We start from the raw sequence: 14,153 nt of genomic DNA, 5'->3' as shown, positions 1-14,153 counted from the left end.
GGCCACTTTATTAAATAGGGCCTTAGGAATGTAAATAAGAGTAAGTCACCCTAGGTGGATTCTTACTTGCAGTGCACGTCAGTGACATTCCAGCAGTTTTGCACAGAATACCATAGTTTCTGACAGGGTAACACAGGAAAAACTGCTGCATCCTCTGAAGGTGATCCTGTGCTCATTTACACGGTTCACTGGGCTCCCGACAAACAGAAGGCACTGTAAAACTCCCTTCTGTGTTGACAAACTGCGCTCTACAGTCAGCTTATGAATCATCACAGCACCTCCTGTTTTGTGGTCTGAGGCATTTTATCACTGCTGACCCAAGTCTCTCCTTTACAGAGCAGGCAAATAGGAGTCTCCAGATTCTTACAATGATCATCACTCAGGCTTTACAGCAGCAGCCACAGTTTACGCAATTTGCGCTTATTCTGCACAGCAATGCTGGCAGTTATTATGCAGCAATTGACAGGTGGTAAATATTTCACATCCTTTACATTCATTTTAAAGCCCTCAAAAGTTACTTCCCAACGTCTGCTATTTATAAATGGGCACTGTACACAGGTGTTTGTTTTTTGTATGTGTACTGTGTACAGTATGTAACCGCAACTAAGATGGAATTCATAAAAGGTGTTTTTCTAAAATATCTAGGAGTCTAACAGAAACCATAAGTATTTTTTTTTTCATCAATGTTTATTAACATTTAAAATCTACATATGGACAGCAGAAGAACACTACTGGTTTGTAAATAGATAATTTTACGGTAAAGCCATTAATAAATTACGTTTATAAAAGGTATTAACTGCGAACAAAATACCCATTAGAGCTATGAACATAATGTAAAAGAGGAAAAAAAAATCCAAACATTGGTTGGTAAACTTGTAAACAAATAGCGTCGCTTTGAATCAAAATGATTAGTATTAGGTTTTTAACATCAAACACTGTGAATGTTGACCCAAGATAGATACTCAGAGACTGAGTCAAATTGCGCCCACAAAGATGTTGCCTTATCAAATTTACTTTTCCTATTTTCTCTAATAGCAATTGATCTCTACATTCTTAACCACTTGAGGACTCAGCCTTTATCCCCCCCTTAAGGACCTTAAGGACCAGCAGGTTTTTTTTATGATCTGTGCTGGGTGGGCTGCACAGATCAGGTTGCAGGCAGAGCGATCAGATCGCCCCCTTTTTTTCCCCCTATGGGGATGATGTGCAGGGGGGTCTGATCGCGCCTGCCTGGGTGTTGCGGGGGGGGGCACCTCAAAACCCCCCCTCCGGCGGAATTCCCCCCCTTTCCTCCCTCTCACCCCTGGTGATCGGGGCTGCACAGGATGCTACAGCAGCGCCTTAAGGCAGATCTGCGATCAGCGGCCGATCAGCGGCCGGGGATCGCCGCCATGTGACAGAGGAGGCTGTCCTCTGTCACATGGCCTTAAGGCGCTGCTGTAGCAGCAGCGCCGTTCAATGTAAACAAAGGAGACAAATGTCTCCTGCATTTACATTTAGTCTGCGCGCCGCGATCAGTGGCTCGCAGGCTATTCACGGAGACCCGCTCTGTGATCTAACAGGAAACGGCCGCTCGCGCGAGCGGCCTTTCCTGATTACTTAGGGAGGCACCTGGCCACGCAGATGTGCGTCGCTGGTCGGCAAGTGGTTAATTAAGGGGTCATATATGAAGTCCATTATAAAATAATGGTGTATGCTCAGTATGCGCAGTCCTCCAATTACATAACATGGCAAATTGAAAAGCAATTAAACAGTGTGTAACTAGGTGTCTTTGCATTGGAGGAAATTCCAAAATGCCAATCTTATCTTACTAATATTATAAATGTGAAAGTTTTGGATGCTTGTTACTCAATCACGCAACAGTGTCTGAACGGATTTGAATGAAATTTGGCACACACACATAGTACATTACCTGGAATAATATATAGGATACTTTGTATTCCCATAACCAAAAATCGGGCGGAGACAAATACAAATTTCACTGGGAAAATGTAAACTGAAGCCATTCTTACACTGTTAATGGCAGGGTTCTCAAATGTTGCACAGTTCGTCTATTCATTTATTTTCAAGGGGAATATTTAATTGCTGCCATTCTTGCACTGTTAATGGTACAAGCCTCAAAATTAAACTGGTACAGTTGGTCATTGGGTGACTGGTTCAAATTCAGAAAAGGGGGTGAGGACACAGCCAATCAGATTTGTTTCATTTCAGTGCAAATTATTGATGTCAAAGACCACAAAGTTCACAAACTAGGTCATTGAGTCGTTTGTTAGGGTTAGAAAAAGTGGACGGAGCCAACACCAGCCAAATACATACCCGGGCAACGCTGGGCAATCAGCTAGTAATGTAATGTTGTGTGTGTGTGTGTGTGTGTGTGTGTGTGTGTGTGTGTGTGTGTGTGTGTGTGTGTGTGTGTGTGTGTGTGTGTGTGTGTGTGTGTGTGTGTGTGTGTGTGTGTGTGTGTGTGTGTGTGTGTGTGTGTGTGTGTGTGTGTGTGTGTGTGTGTGTGTGTTGGGGTAGATGACATTCTACTGTGAACCACTACTGGAAATGCAATAAAACTTGCCCTCAGAACTCAAACATGGCCATCTGGGGAAAAGTCAGAATCAGTGCCTGCATGTACTGACTGAAGACTAACCAGAAATTATTTGGGGGCAGCAGATGGTCTTGTGTACGTGGCTTTACTTTGTGATTAGAGGTACATATATTTCACAAGTCACTTCTTAGGTGGCTGAGTTGACTTTTATTAATGGTTAATGTGCATTAATAACTTTACATAAGAGTGGCTTTATAAATCTTGTGGTTTGTATGCCCTTACTCTTTCAGAACCTCCAGTCATTTCTGATAATACCGCTGAAATCGCAATCTACACCATCATTCCGATTGCTCTTGTGATCCTTATTGTTGTTATCGGCTTTTTTTTATTTACGAAGGCCAGGGCCAGAATGCCACAGTCATTGGTAAGTTTTGTGACATTTCCTCAATATGTGAATCCTAATATTTTTCCTTCCAGAATACATTTTACTGCGTCTGTGTCAAAATGGTCTTCTAGATCTACTTTTAATCTGTGATTAAAGGGGGGAAAGCTTTACAACCTCTGCTAGTTGTTTCTTTTATTTTCTATAATGGTAGACTCCCTGCTTCATTTTTTAACTGGCGCTGTAAATATGACATTTATGAATAGATAGGTTTTCTTGGACAGTGGAAGCGTTCTTTAAGACATATAAATTTGGCTTAAAGGGAACCTAAACTGAGAAGAATATGGATTTTTCCTTTTAAAATAATACCAGTTGCCTGACTCTCCTGCTGATCCTGTGTCTCTAATAGTTTCAGCCACAGCCCCTAAACAAGCATGCAGATCAGGTGCTCTGACAGAAGTCAGACTGGATTAGCTGCATGCTTGTTTCAGATCTGTGATTTAGCCACTACTGCAGCCAAAGAGATCTGCAGGACTGCCAGGCAACTGGTATTGTTTAAAAGGAAACATCCCTATCCCTCTCAGTTAAGGTTCCATTTAAAGAGATTTTTCCTGACTGTAAGCCTCATGTACACACTCTTAAATGTTTTATTGTTCCTAGAGATGAATAGGGGACTATGCCATTACTCACAATATTGTAATATTTGATGTGGCTGTTCTAGAGAAATTCCTGTGGTCACATGATCCAGAGATGTATATGCAAAATAAAGTATCCATCTAGGCAAATTGTAAAGCAATAAATATAATCACCATAGGCTTTCAATAACAATCAGATATAAATTTTATTAAAGGACACAGCCGAGCACTAATAAGATTAAAAAAAATCCACTTACCTGGGGCTTCCTCCAGCCCCTGCCAGTCGTTCTGTGCCCTCGCCACAGCTCCGCTCCACACTGGTGGTCTAGGGTCTCCTCCGGCAAAAAATCCCCACTGCGCATGCGCGACATCATCTGGACTGTAATGCGCAGTAGTTCTGCGCCTATGCAGTACAGTCCAAATGACTTCAGCGTGACCAGCGAAATGCATCCTGGAGCGCAGAAGAAGCCGACCTGACGAGGTCGCTTCTCCACCGGAGGGGACTGGGAGCCACCAGAGCTGCAGCAAGGGCACAGGACAGCTACCATGGGCTGGAGGAAGCCCAAGGTAAGTGGATTTTTTATTTTAATATTGCTCGGACCTTCCCTTTTAAAGGAGGCATCATGGAAAATGTAAAATGAGTGCTACTTACCGGGGGCTTCCTCCAGCCCCAAGCTCCCAGCATGTCCCTCGCCGCAGCTCTGCCCGCAGCTGTTCACCGCAGTCTCGTCCCGGTCCCCGGCGATGACGTCAGAGCGACCTCCAGGTCGCTCTGTACTGTGCCTGCGCGAGCGGCGCTGTCGATCACCGCCACATGGGCCGGAGGAGCGGACTGCGCAGGCGCAGTAGTTCTGCGAAAGGGATGCGAACGTTTGGGCAGCTTTGTAAATAGTCATGATTGTCCTATATAAATCTTTGGTTGTTACGATAAAAAAAGTCAGTTAAATATATCATATAGGAGACACACACAGTGATATATGAGAAGTGAAATTAAGTTTATTGGATTTACAAAAAGTGTGCAATAATTGTTTACACAAAATTAGGCAGGTGCATAAATGTGGGTACCACAAAAAAGAAATGAAAATTTTGTAGAGTCTCCTTTTGCAGAAGTTACAGCCTCTAAACGCTTCCTGTAGGTTCCAATGAGAGTCTAGATTCTGGTTAAAGGTATTTTGGACCATTCCTCTGTACAAAACATCTCTAGTTCATTTAGATTTGATGGCTTCCAAGCCATCTTTAACTCACCCCACAGATTTTCAATTATATTCAGATCTGGGGACTGAGAGATGGCCATTCCAGAACATTGTACTTGTTCCTCTGCATGAATGCCTTAGTGGATTTTGAGCAGTTTTTAGGGTTGTTGTCTTGTCTGGTTGAAAGATCCAGTCCCGGCGCAGCTTCAGCTTTGTCACTGATTCCTGGACCTTGGTCTCCAGAATCTGCTGATATTGAGTGGAATCCATGCGTCCCTCACTTTGACAAGATTCCCAGTCCCTGCACTGGCCACACAGCCCCACAGCATGATGGAACCACCACCATATTTTACTGTAGGTAGCAGGTGTTTTTCTTGGAATGCTGTGTTCTTTTTCCTCCATGCATAACACCCCTTGTTATGCCCAAATAACTCAATTTTAGTTTCATCAGTCCACAGCACCTTATTCCAAAATGAAGATGGCTTGTCTAAATGTGCTCAAGCGGCTCTGTTTGTGCTGTGGGCAGAGAAAAGGCTTCCTCTGCATCACTCTCGTATACAGCATCTCCTTGTGTAAAGTGCGCCGAATGGTTGAACCATGCACAGTGACTCCATCTGCAGCAAGATGATGTAGGTCTTTGGTGCTGGTCTGTGGGTTGACTCTGACTGTTCTCACCATTCGTCGCTTCTGTCTATCCAAGATTTTTCTTGGTCTGCCACTTCAAGCCTTAAATTGAACTGAGCCTGTGGTCTTCCATTTCCTCAATATGTTCCTAACTGTGGAAACAGACAGCTGAAATCTCTGAGACGGCTTTCTGTATCCTTCCCCTAAACTATGATGGCAAACAATCTTTGTCTCTTCAGAGAAAATTAAGAGGGAAACTTACAATTGACCCTTTTAAATACTCTTTCTCATCATTGGATTCACCTTTGTATGTAGGCCAGGGGTCACTAAGCCTACCGAGCCAATTTGAGTTCCAATAATTAGTTCTGAAGGTTTTAGAATCGATAAAATGACATCAGTGCCCAAATTTATGCACCTGCCTAATTTTGTTTAAACAATTATTGCACACTTTCTGTAAATCCAATAAACTTAATTTCACTGCTGAAATATCAGTGTGTGTGTCTCCTATATGATATACTTAACTGACATTTTTTTATCGTAACAAGCAACGATTTATACAGGAAAATCATGACAATTAACAAGGTTGCCCAAACTTTCGTATGTATGTATGTGATGAGCTTATCTGCCGTGGCGGTCAGGTGACACCGGAGAGATGAAATTACGACTTGTGATTAGACACAAATGAGGGTGAATTATCCTTCTGTCCTGTGCAAGAGTTCAGGTCCACTTTAAGCCTCAGTGGGAGGGTAGGGCTACACACCAATGTACAATGTACGGCAATATATAGCTACAGAAAGTGTTTGATGCTTGCGGAAACCAGGATATTTGTTATAAAAGTGCGTATTCTACATAATTTACTGCATTCTACTATATGTTGTTACAGTGCCTCTTTAACTCATTGGTCAGCACTGCAGCTACAGCCTAGCAAAGTTCCACCCTGCTTAGTACATACTAACACATGTGTACCTTCCTATACCCTACCCCATTGTGTTGGAAAGCTGGTTATAGAGTGTTTGAAACTTTGGCACTTTGATCTAGTGTCAGGGATTGTCCTGGTTTTGAAATTATGAGTCCTTAGGCATGATTTTACAAAACTTATTCACCTTCTCTGTTACTTTTGTAAGCTCCAACAGAGCAAATATATAATATAATTTAAGGGACACTTAAGCCAGAAAAAAAAAAAGTTTTACTCTCCTGGGGCTTCTATCAGCCCCGTGCAGCAGTCCTGTGCCCTCGCAGCCACCCAGTAATCCTCTGATCCCCCGCTGCCAGCTAGTTTCGTTTTTGCTGACAGGCCCGACAGGACTGGACATGCATAGCTTTCTCTGCTTTCCCGACTGTAATTCGCGCTATTGCGGGACGCAACGCGTACAAAAATATGCGTTGCCGCATATCTATGCGTTGGTAATGCGGCAATGCGTAACTTTGTACGCGTTGCGGCTCGCAGTAGTACTAATTGCAGTGGCTGCGAGGGCACGGGACTGCTGCAGGGGGCTGGTAGAAGCCCCAGGTGAGTAAAACTCATTTTTTTCTGGCTTAAGTGTCCCTTTTAAGGAATACATTTAATATTCAAATTCAAAGGTAATTAGGAACAACTTACTTTGAGTGATTATTTTTCTTGAAAATGTGCTGAAAGGGTATTTTTTTATCAATCAGGTGATAAGTCACAAGACTAGACTAGAGCCCCTTGAGATCCTCCAGAGCCCTTTGGTAATTAAAAAAAATAGCTCCCCCCCCCCCCCCCCTTATTTTTGATGTGCATAATCAGAACCCTGGGCAGAATTATTGGGGCCATACAAATCAATGGGAGAAACAAATTTTCACAACTACACAGGTGGTCCCCCACTGTACTTCAGCAGGTGCTGTGTCATTTCTGGCAACCCAAACCAGCAAAATAGACCTGGTGGAAGTAGAGAATTAGAAAAACCTGAGAACCCCTCAACCCACAGTTGCATAGCCTTGTAGTGAATCAAGTGGTACAGCTGTAGTAGGGGAAACGGTTTTATCAGCTCTCCAGTTCTCCCTCTCTCTCATAGAAAGTAGTCATTACTTCCTGATCAATTTCCGATCAGGGAATTATCAATTGCTTCCTAGATCGACCTGTGTGTGGCTAGCCTAATGGCTCTTTATCATTGTATGCAACATAAAAGTTGTGTGCTATTCACTCTGTTTTCAAAGCTAAAATGTGTTCCTGTCGTCCTACCCCATCCGCAGCAACACAGTAAATTGCTAGTCTGTAAGCTAGAGACATGTCTCTACAGCACTGGGCCACAAAGTGTCGTCTGAGGGATCAAGTTCCGACCTCTGCAAGTGACCATAATTGTGTGTATGCACCTTATCTACTTGCTGCATGCCGTGCAGTATATTCACGGCCCTGCAAAATTGACAGGATGCACCAGGGCCGTGAATACAAGTCTGCAGCGGCATGCAGCCGCAGCTCGCTCCCGTTCACCCGTGCGCACCGCCGTTACCGCCACTTAGAGGGGGAGTTAATGGGACCGCAGGTCCCATTCATAAATCTAAGTCCCGGATTCAATGATACGAGACGCCGGCATTCATTGTATCTTCATGTTGTTACACTGCTACGCATTACTTCAGATTCACATGCTTACATATGTGAATCGGAAATAATGATTGAGGACATCTTGTGGCCAAATAGTTTATTGCACCAAATTTCATTTTTTGCTTAACCTGCTGGGTGTTCGAATTCCTGCGGCCGCGGGAGTTTTTTTTTTTTTGCACGATGTGTTTTTGATTCTCCCCTCCCTCCCATCCTTCCGATCACCGCCGGCGATCACGCCCATAAGGAAATCCCGGTCTGCCGAACGTCGTGACGTCAGACGTCGTGACGTTACCGACGTCGTGACGTTACAGGGACTCCCGATCCACCCCAAAGCGCAGCCTGGCGGTGATTGGCCAGGCTGCGCACGGGGTCTGTGTGGGTGGGGGGGGGGGCCTCTTTCGCGGCGGATCGGCGACGAGCGGCTGCGATTGGAGGAGACACGCAGCTAACAAAATTATTAAAATCGGCCCACCAGGGCCTGAGCGGTGCCATCTAGCGTCCAGAACGCTAGGGAGGTTAATAAAAATCCCTACACTGACTGTTAAAATTAACTATTTTCCTCCCACACCCTCCCATAGTACCCAAACTTTTTTTTTTATTTATAAAAGGGGGGAGGGGGGGAATTTACATTAAAAAAAAATATATAAGTAGTTACCTTAGGGAGTAAAAATGTATGTCAAGGCGGTATATTACTATTCATTTTTAATTTATGGGCTTGTAATTAGTGATGGACGCAAAACTGAAAAAATGCACCTTTATTTCCAAATAAAATATTGGCGCCATACATTGTACTAGGGACATTTTTTAAACGTTGCAATAACCAGGGGACATACGGGCAAATAAAATGTGTGGCTTTTATCCACAGTAGAATGTTTTATTTTAAAGGGATACTGTAAGGGGGTCGGGGGAAAATGAGTTGAACTTACCCGGGGCTTCTAACGGTCCCCCGCAGGCATCCTGTGCTTGCGCAGCCACTCCCCAATGCTCCGGCCCCGCCTCCAGTTCACTTCTGGAATTTCAGACTTTGAAGTCTGAAAACCACTGCTCCTGCGTTGCCGTGTCCTCGATCCCGCTGATGTCATCAAGAGCGCACAGCGCAGGCCCAGTATGGTCTGTGTCTGCGCAGTACACTCCTGGTGACATCAGCGGGAGCGAGGACACGGCAACGCAGGCGCAGTGGTTTTCTGACTTTAAAGTCAGAAATTCCAGAAGTGAACTGGAGGCGGGGCCGAAGCATCGGTGAGTGGCTGCGCCAACACAGGATTTCTGCGGGGGACCATTAGAAGCCCCGGGTAAGTTCAGCTCATTTTCCCCGACCCCCTACAGTATCCCTTTAACTCTAATGGCCAAAAATAGTGCCCCATTTTGCATCCAGGCTTTTTTCCTCTCTGCAGACAACCTTATCTGGGTACGGTCTCTCCTGGTTCAGCTCCGCAGCACATGATAGTCCCCAATCCAGTGGAAGCAAGTGTGGGCATTCAGACAGAGCCAGTGTAGGACAGAGTATGATGGTGCTCTGCATCCATTCTGAGCTGAGGGGAGGCAGGGGCTACAGGGGGACCAGTCTGATTACTTGCTGAGGAACGCTTCTCCTGAGTGTCAAACACAGAACATTTCAAAGCAGCTCCAGATGATCCGCCACATGCCACTCTGTTGCAGCTGTCAGGCAAACACACTGTGGGGTCTGGAGGCTACAAATAGGTTATTTCACCCCACGCTTCCCAAGACAGTGTGACCTGTGGAGATGGAGTTTTTCACAGCCTGACACTGTCAGTATGTTCATGGGATGCCACATAACAAGTACAAATAAAAAGGAGCACAATACAAAAATGGAACTAACTAGCAATGTCTTAACTATAAATATAGTTAGGAAGTGAATTTATGGGCTGTCACATCATTCATTTCTTTGATAGTTGTCCTTTAAAGATCCAGCGTACTGGATCAGAAAGGCTTTTTCAATTTGAAAATTTTAGTTCCTAATAACTATTATGAATGATTCCAAAATTTGCACCTGCACCCACCAGGCATTGCAGCTGACAAACCAAATACCATTAGGTTTGTCTTCATTCCTAGGGATGGTCAAAGCGATGCAAATATCTCAGAACTGGCGCAAATCTTTATGCTAATTTTATGGAAATATATGCAGAAAATGCTTGAAATGGTAAGATGCTGCTGTTGTGGCATTTGTTTGGTCTGTTTTAAGCTGCATAAATGTGCATAAGATCACCATAAAAATGTTCATGAACTCAGAATTCTTTCCATCTCATTAACCATCCCTATTTACTATGTGACTTGTGTTGTTTACATTACTCAAATTTTGGCCATATTTTTACTATTTGCATTTTTGCATAATACGGTATTTTTCAGTGTATTTTTGCAACATTTTATATTTTCAGCGTTCTGCGATGCCACACTTTCATATACAGCCACCACATTCTACTGGATATGATACTGTCTCCACATATCCTGCAGAGTCACCAGTTGAGGAAATAAGTTGCTTGAAAGAGGACGTGAAGGACACAGATGTGAAGAAGGACACAGATGTATCACACGAATCTGTCTCTAACGGAAGCACAGATCCTGGCTACCACAGCTATAAGGCAGAAGAAAATGGGCAGAAAGAGGAAGAAAAGGATGGTGAATCCAGCAACAGTGACGATTTGAATGCTAATAGCAGCAATAGTGACTCTACCAATTGTCAAGACAACCCAGAGTCAGACAAAGATGAGAACGTTGCAAAGGAAGAACCAGAACCATCCAGGGACCTTAGGCCAATAAACTCTTTTGGATATGACAAACCACATTGCCTAATATGAAACTTTCATAGCTTAAGACTCTAAAAGCATTTGAGGTTCCGACCTATGTTACAGCATGGAGATTGAAATGGTAACCTACTTTATGCCATATTAAGACCAGCATTGGACAAAATGTGACTGCTGCATATACAGCTTCTAAAGGTCCCGCATAGTCAAGTACATAGAGCATATTTCTGAATAAATACTGAATGGTGTACTGAGGAGAACCAATGCTGGGCAGTGTCCTCCATGTAATTCAGTACACTTGAAAGCTGCTGTACTAATCTACCTATGTGGCCATTCCGAAGTGTAAGAAGTGAAGCCACAAGGAGATTTCAGAGGCCGTATATATAGCTGCTGGCGTCAGAGTGTAGCATTCATATGCAAAATATTTACATAATTGTTCCAAGATCCAATGAAAACTAGTTCCTAGATTTTTTTTTTTTCCTGGTTACCGTGAAAATAGTATTGTCCCATTTCTATGACTGGGGTTATGCTATAAGAGTGAACTAGAAGTGGCCTATTGAGTAGCACAGCTTGTAACGGGACATTGTCAATGAGGAAAGAATTACAGAGTACTCAGATAGTCCATGGCGATCCAGAACCACTAGGAGAGCATAATGAGCTAAAATAAAAGACCAAAAAGCCCTATTACTAAAAAGTAATTCTTAATATAATTTTGCTTTCTTAAAGGGTACCTATGACTTTAGAAAAGGCAAAACGTTAGCTACGACCTTTGTAGAGGGAAGTGTCTGGATAATCCCAGAGCTTTCTTCAGCCCCCTCCACCTTGCCATTCCATTGCTAGGACTCCCTAAAGCTCCTCGACAAGGGTTTGTCGACGGATACTCGAAACTGCAGTCTGTCATTGCTGCCTTCCTATGGAATAAAAGAGCTATAATTCTCAGACAGCGGTGCCAGTCTTTCTGTGTGGACTTTGCTGTGCTCCCCAGGAGGTACTGGGGTGTGACTTTGGCACGCTGCATACACCTTTTTTGGAGTGGTGCTCCCTTCCTTCTGTTTTGACTTTACAAGCTTCTTCAGAAATCTACCATTCCAAAAGTCTGCTAATTTAGATCTTGTTTGGCCGTTTGCCATTGAAGGTCCTGGCAGCAACTGCCGGTAGGTTACCCCTCTACATAGGGCAGTACATAGGGCTTGGCAGGGAATTAAGGAAGCATGTGCAAGGGTTACGAGGAAACTGCCTTAAAAGAGCATTCTTCATGACAGAAGACTGATTTACTCCTATTACATTACATAACAAATATATTAGCAATCAACATATCCAACTCTCATCAGTAGTGTTTTTCTGTGAGTGTCACAAAGGTGTGCAGATATTTTAACAGAATATCACTTCAACTTGTTTGGTTAAGCTTGTAATTGCCTTTAGCATCAACAAATTGTTCAGATTTTGATTTTCTTACCAAGTTTAATTCATAGAAAATCTTATTTGTTCCGTTTTGCGAAGACATTGTGTGCACAGCTGACTTTACATCATAGCCTTCCACAGTTACTTATAGATAATTCACTTCAACAAAATGTGCCTTGTTTAGTTAGTAAGCCCATTTATCAACCCCGAATTCAACAGGGTAAGCTTTATATTGCACTATTTCTAGTAACAAGCTGTTTCTGGTTGAGTTATTGGTGTGTAAAGTTGAAACCATGTCTGATAACTGTTATGTACTGATGTAAGTAGTTTGTGATTACTGCCCAATGGCTTCAATTCATCAAGCATTACCACATTCAGTAATGCAGAAAACAGATGATTTTGCTGCATATCTTGTCAAAATCTAATTCACTAAGACTTTACTAATACTACTTTACTAATTCACTGTTACTGCATGGAAAAGTAAAATAACTGACTAGTGAGGTAAATTACCTCAATAAATGTAAAATCATAGGGATTTGAGCATATGGGGAAACAAGTAAAATGCCCAGTATTTAAGAATAGCCTGGACTTGCCAGTAACTTGCAATCTTCATTTCATAAACTGGACAGAAAGGAGACAGCCAATAGGAAGGGCCACACAGTCCTACTACACACCCCATTTGATCTGATGCACTGCCAGGCGGGACTTGAGGAAGAAAAACAAAAATACGAGAGCAAGAGGAGGAGACATTTAGATAGGCTTTTCTGTATCCCTTTTCATGTGCCGATCTGTATACTGATACACAGAAGAGAGCCCTTAAAGAGGAGCTGTCAGCCATACTATCTCAGGAAAAAAAAACAAATCTATAAGTAGATAAATACTTGCTCTACTTACATAACATATGTATTGCACTGTCCACGTTATAATTCCTGAGAATATTATAAAGGAAAAGTAGAGAATCCTGTTCTAGACAGTTTCCATATTTACTGTGGCTATTTTGAAGTCAGTCGTGATGTAATATCCGCCCTTAGTCTCCTCTGCCTGATTTGCCCGCCCTTCACTATAGAAAGTGCATTGCTTCAGCTTGAGAAATGTTGGCCAATCAGAGAAGAACAGAGGTGTGGGAGGGGAAAACAGGAGGGAAAGAGGCTTCAGCCAATCAGGCTGCATTAGTTAAGTCGGAGGGGAAGTAGAGAAGCAAAAAAAAAACCCTGCATGCCCTGCAACTTCTCCTTTGTGTACCAAATTTTCTGTGTACCAAATAAGTGTCATGTAAACTGGGGAATGATAATTTATCAACAAGAAAAGTGATTTTAACTTTTGGCTTGCCTGATTAGCATACTTATTTCTTTACCAGATAAAAATAAATTTTTGATTTTAGGCCTGTCAGTTGCTCTTTAAGTGGCATGCATGCACATCTAAAGGGAAGTTAAAGCCTTTAACTACTTGAGGACTGCAGGGCTAAACCCCCCTAGTGACCAGGCCATTTTTAGCAAAATTGGCCACTGCAGCTTTAAGGCCAAGCTGCAGGGCCGCACAACTCAGCACAGAAGTGATCCCCCTCCCCCTTTTCTCCCCACCAACAGAGCTCTCTGTTGGTGGGGTCTGATCGCTCCCCCCATGTTTATTTTTTTTTTAAATAAATATTATTGTTTGTTTTTTTTCTTTAAAAAACCCTGTTTCTTTAAATTTCTTCCCTCCCTCGCTCCCTTCCTCCCCACAGCCAGCCAATTGTGGCGATCGGCTGTCATAGGCTTCTGCCTATGAGAGCCGATCGCTCTCTTGTCCCCCATGGGGACAGCCGTGTCACACGGCTGTCCCCAGTGCAGCGCTGCTGCTCATCGCAGCGCTGCACCTAGTAAATAGACGGCGTGATCGCCGTCTAACAGTCTCCCGAGCGGCTCGGAGACTGAAGGCGGGGTGGAGCTCCGCCCTCCGAGCATGAGATGCGCGCGCACCATGCGCGCGATCTCATGCAAAACAGAGCCCCAGGACTTTACGCCAATTGGCGTTAGGCGGTCCTGGGGCTGCTGCCGAGGCCACGCCCACTGGCGTGA

The 14,153-nt window shown here is 43.6% G+C and overlaps 1 protein-coding gene across 3 annotated transcripts in view; it reads left to right on the top strand.

Annotated features, from left to right (window-relative positions):
• IFNGR1 (interferon gamma receptor 1) overlaps window positions 1-11,634 on the top strand; it is a 105,793-nt gene extending 94,159 nt beyond the window's left edge. For all 3 annotated transcript variants that reach the window (XM_068231659.1, XM_068231658.1, XM_068231657.1), the window contains exons 6-7: window positions 2,827-2,960; window positions 10,330-11,634. In XM_068231659.1, coding sequence (XP_068087760.1) covers window positions 2,827-2,960; window positions 10,330-10,749 — 554 coding nt within the window. In that variant the 3' untranslated portion in view covers window positions 10,750-11,634. The remainder of the gene's footprint in view (window positions 1-2,826; window positions 2,961-10,329) is intronic.
• The last annotated feature ends 2,519 nt before the right edge of the window (window positions 11,635-14,153 follow it).

This window comes from Hyperolius riggenbachi, chromosome 4 (genome assembly GCF_040937935.1).
Source record: "Hyperolius riggenbachi isolate aHypRig1 chromosome 4, aHypRig1.pri, whole genome shotgun sequence".
Taxonomy (NCBI): domain Eukaryota; kingdom Metazoa; phylum Chordata; class Amphibia; order Anura; family Hyperoliidae; genus Hyperolius; species Hyperolius riggenbachi.
Note: the sequence above shows the minus strand (reverse complement) of the source record. Positions and strands in the feature narration are given on the sequence as shown.